At 33.2% G+C, this 3,328-nt stretch overlaps 1 protein-coding gene across 1 annotated transcript in view; it reads left to right on the top strand.

Annotated features, from left to right (window-relative positions):
- Window positions 1-3,253, top strand: part of LOC106689079 (uncharacterized) — a 27,631-nt gene extending 24,378 nt beyond the window's left edge. The window contains exon 3 of the mRNA XM_067052885.1: window positions 3,124-3,253. Within this exon, the coding sequence (XP_066908986.1) occupies window positions 3,124-3,253 (130 nt within the window). The remainder of the gene's footprint in view (window positions 1-3,123) is intronic.
- Window positions 3,254-3,328: the final 75 nt, after the last annotated feature.

The raw sequence follows: 3,328 nt of genomic DNA, 5'->3' as shown, positions 1-3,328 counted from the left end.
AACTTCTTCAAGTAACTATATATAGTTTTCATTAAAGTATTCATAAATTGAGGTCCAATAACAACTTTTTTCTTCTTGACTCTTGGATCACTACTGTCTAGTTATTGTTTTAGTTGTATTTAATTCTTCAATAACATTCCTACATCGGTTAGTGGCGTAAAAATTAATAATAATGCCAAAATGAAAATGAGAGAAAGTAATTAGCTGATTAACAAACTGACACTTTCATACAGACTGATATAATTGCTATGGAGATGCTACGACGCTGCGTGTCACACGCGACAAAGGCCAAATATTGCACGAACTATAACTCTGCATAGAAAATGATTATTTAAATAATCTAATTTAGCAAATCGGTTATATCTTGTCTAAATTTGTTTGAAGAAAACAGTTTTGTTTTTAATTTGATTTATATATATATGAAATATATAGTGTTTGTTTAACTTACCTAGTTTATTGTGTACTGTGTATCTTTCGTTTCTTCTTTCTTAGCCTGTCTTCAGTTTTATTTCGCCTCTATTTCATCATCTCTATCATCTTCATAAATTCCACCTATCTGCATATTTATCTCTTCAAACCTGTACACTTTCACCAAAGCCAGTATCTTCATACCTTTCTGTATCTTAACCCACGTAGGATAGCGATAGTACTCAACTTATAATATTTAATTACCTTGTACAATATTGTAATAATGGGGTGTATGCAAAGCAAAAATGACGGTTTCATCAAATTCAATATTTCAAAGGACTGTATATATTTTAATACTTAATAATCCCTTTAGAGCATTCTCTAAGCTTGATTAATCCCATTCGACTTAAAAAAAAGTCGAGTTTGTTGGGCCCAAGAAAACACAGGAAGGCTACAGGCTAAGACTAAGACCCAACCAGGAAATCTACAGGAAGATAAATGACCTGGAGACCGAAATAAGAATCAGAAGACTGAGATTCTACGGGCACATGATGAGAATGGACCTAAGGAGACTAAACAAGAAACTCTTTAGAATCCGTGAATACAAGAGCGTAAGAGGATAAGTGAAGCAAATGAGAGAGGAAACAAAGAAAATGAAAATAACAGACAAAGACTGCCTGGATAGAGTATGTAGAGTATGTAAAAAAAATTGAAATAAATAAATGTTCTTGCGGCAAATAAGGAAAAACGGAAGGGTACTGCGTGGTCGGAAGAGAGGAAGAAAAGACAAGCAGAAATGATGAGAAGATACTGGGAGAGAAGAAGAGAAAAAGTGAAAAGGAAAAAGTAATGATATTCGTGTGGTCTTTAAAGGCCGTTCCGTGAAAAAAAAAAAAAATAATAAAATAAAATTAAACTACTGCTTACCATGGACACTGAAACGTGTTCGAAACGTCTGGAAATGACAAGTTCAAGTTGTTTAAGTCAATATGTAACAATCGTAAAAATCTCAGAAACTATAGCCTAATTTGTTTTATTTATTATTTATTTTTTGCGCCCCGCTTCACCATGACTAACAACACGTGTTTGTGGCCTCTTTGACAAAAAAAGAGTACCACTGGTCCAGTGAGTTCTGTGGGCCTCTTGAGGTCCACCCAGCCTCATAAAGTGGGTATCGGTGGCGGTTAAACGAGATCTTGTAAAAATCGCCTCCTTGTATAACCGTTGTTCTAAAAACTGGCCTTCCTAAAAACAACTTTCTCCATTATATCAGAAATAATTATTCAATTGTATTAAACTTTATTTTTTCATGTTTTCTTGAAAATAAAGTCAGTTTTTATTAACTGTTCCTAGAAAACTCATGGAAAAAAATTTTCAAGTCAATTCAATTTTATAATCACTCCTTACCTTTTTAGAACGGTAAATATATTTTGAAGTCCTTAATATCGACATTGAAGTGAGTTTGAACAAAACGGAGAAAGAAGCACGAATTTCTGGAGAACGGCTTAATGAATTTTTTTTAAAGATAATAATGATAATAGTAATCTTTATTTATTCTGGGATTGATCCCTTTAGAATAATTTATAGGCGTCAAAATTAGGCTTTAGAACCTTAGAGTAAATTACAAAATAGAGATGAAATTACAAGATGTCATAAAATAAAATAATACAATGAATTTAAAAAGATACAAATAAACCACAATAATTAACAGATTATATAAAATAATGATAAAACAAATAAAATAAAACCACTTGTCATATCATAAAACATAAGATGACTTCTGATAGGATTGGTATTGGTATTTGGTGGGAGGAACCAGTCAGGTATGTGGGCCTAGTGGTCCTTTTTGCTAACCCCTGGCGGCTACCTAGGTACTAACCAAGGCGGGAGTGTCAAGATTCATTCTTCGGAACCGCCAGGTGGGAATCGAATCCACAACGTTCCTAACCGTGCGCACTGGGACCTGCGCCCCAACCTGCACGGCCTTCGCGTCCCTACTTCTGATAGTAAATAAAAAGAAAAAAAAGATTTAAAATAAAAATCAAATACAATTAAACTAAAAAAAAAAAAAAGATATAATTTGTGCTAGTGTACATATTTACAATTATAAACGAAAATCTAAGAAAGAAAATATTTAAAGCTTTTTTGAAAACTTCAATTGTTATTCTTCCGGAATTGGGTGGACAGAAGGTAGTCGAAGATACGGGATTTGAAGATTGGAAGGGTATTAGAACTACGAATAAAGGAGAGAATAGAATTCCACAGGGAAGAGGAGTGGATGTGGATAGATCTACCAAAGGCTGCGGTTCGTAGAGCAGTTACATTGGCATCAAGAAGGGCGTGAGTGGATATTGCGGGAATGCACTGAGGACTTAAATTGAAGGATATCTGGGATGTACGATAGACGGCGGGATTGGATAACTTGACAGAGAATGGAAGCAAGGAAAATATTTACGACGGAAGGAGATATATGGAAATTACATTTTCTACAACTTCTGTTTTGTTCACATTTTCGATTAAATGAATAGTTTTATAGATGATTACAATAATGTGCGAATCCCTTTTAATTTTAACGTAAAGTTAACTAATACCCCCCCCTCTTTGCGTCATTTTTGCTTAAAATGAGAGTATGTTTATCGCACCCCCTGTTTATGTTTTTCTCATTTTACATATTTATATCTATTGGTTTTATAATAATCTTTTTTTTTTTTACAGGTTTGTTTTGTTCAAAAGACATTACGAAAAATACCTCCATATATCGAAGAAGTACGAAGAGGCGAGAAATATTGCATACTACTTAGAAGAAAAATACCACGAAATTAAGGTATGTTCAACGTTTAGATAGAATCATTTATTTTTTAGATTAATTTCAATTTGTATGTCCTTTTTATGTTTTATTCAGTATTATCAGACCTGGGAA

The sequence above is a fragment of the Halyomorpha halys genome, unplaced genomic scaffold (assembly GCF_000696795.3).
Source record: "Halyomorpha halys isolate HHAL.00 unplaced genomic scaffold, Hhal_1.1 Scaffold1275.1, whole genome shotgun sequence".
In the NCBI taxonomy this organism is placed as follows: domain Eukaryota; kingdom Metazoa; phylum Arthropoda; class Insecta; order Hemiptera; family Pentatomidae; genus Halyomorpha; species Halyomorpha halys.
Note: the sequence above shows the minus strand (reverse complement) of the source record. Positions and strands in the feature narration are given on the sequence as shown.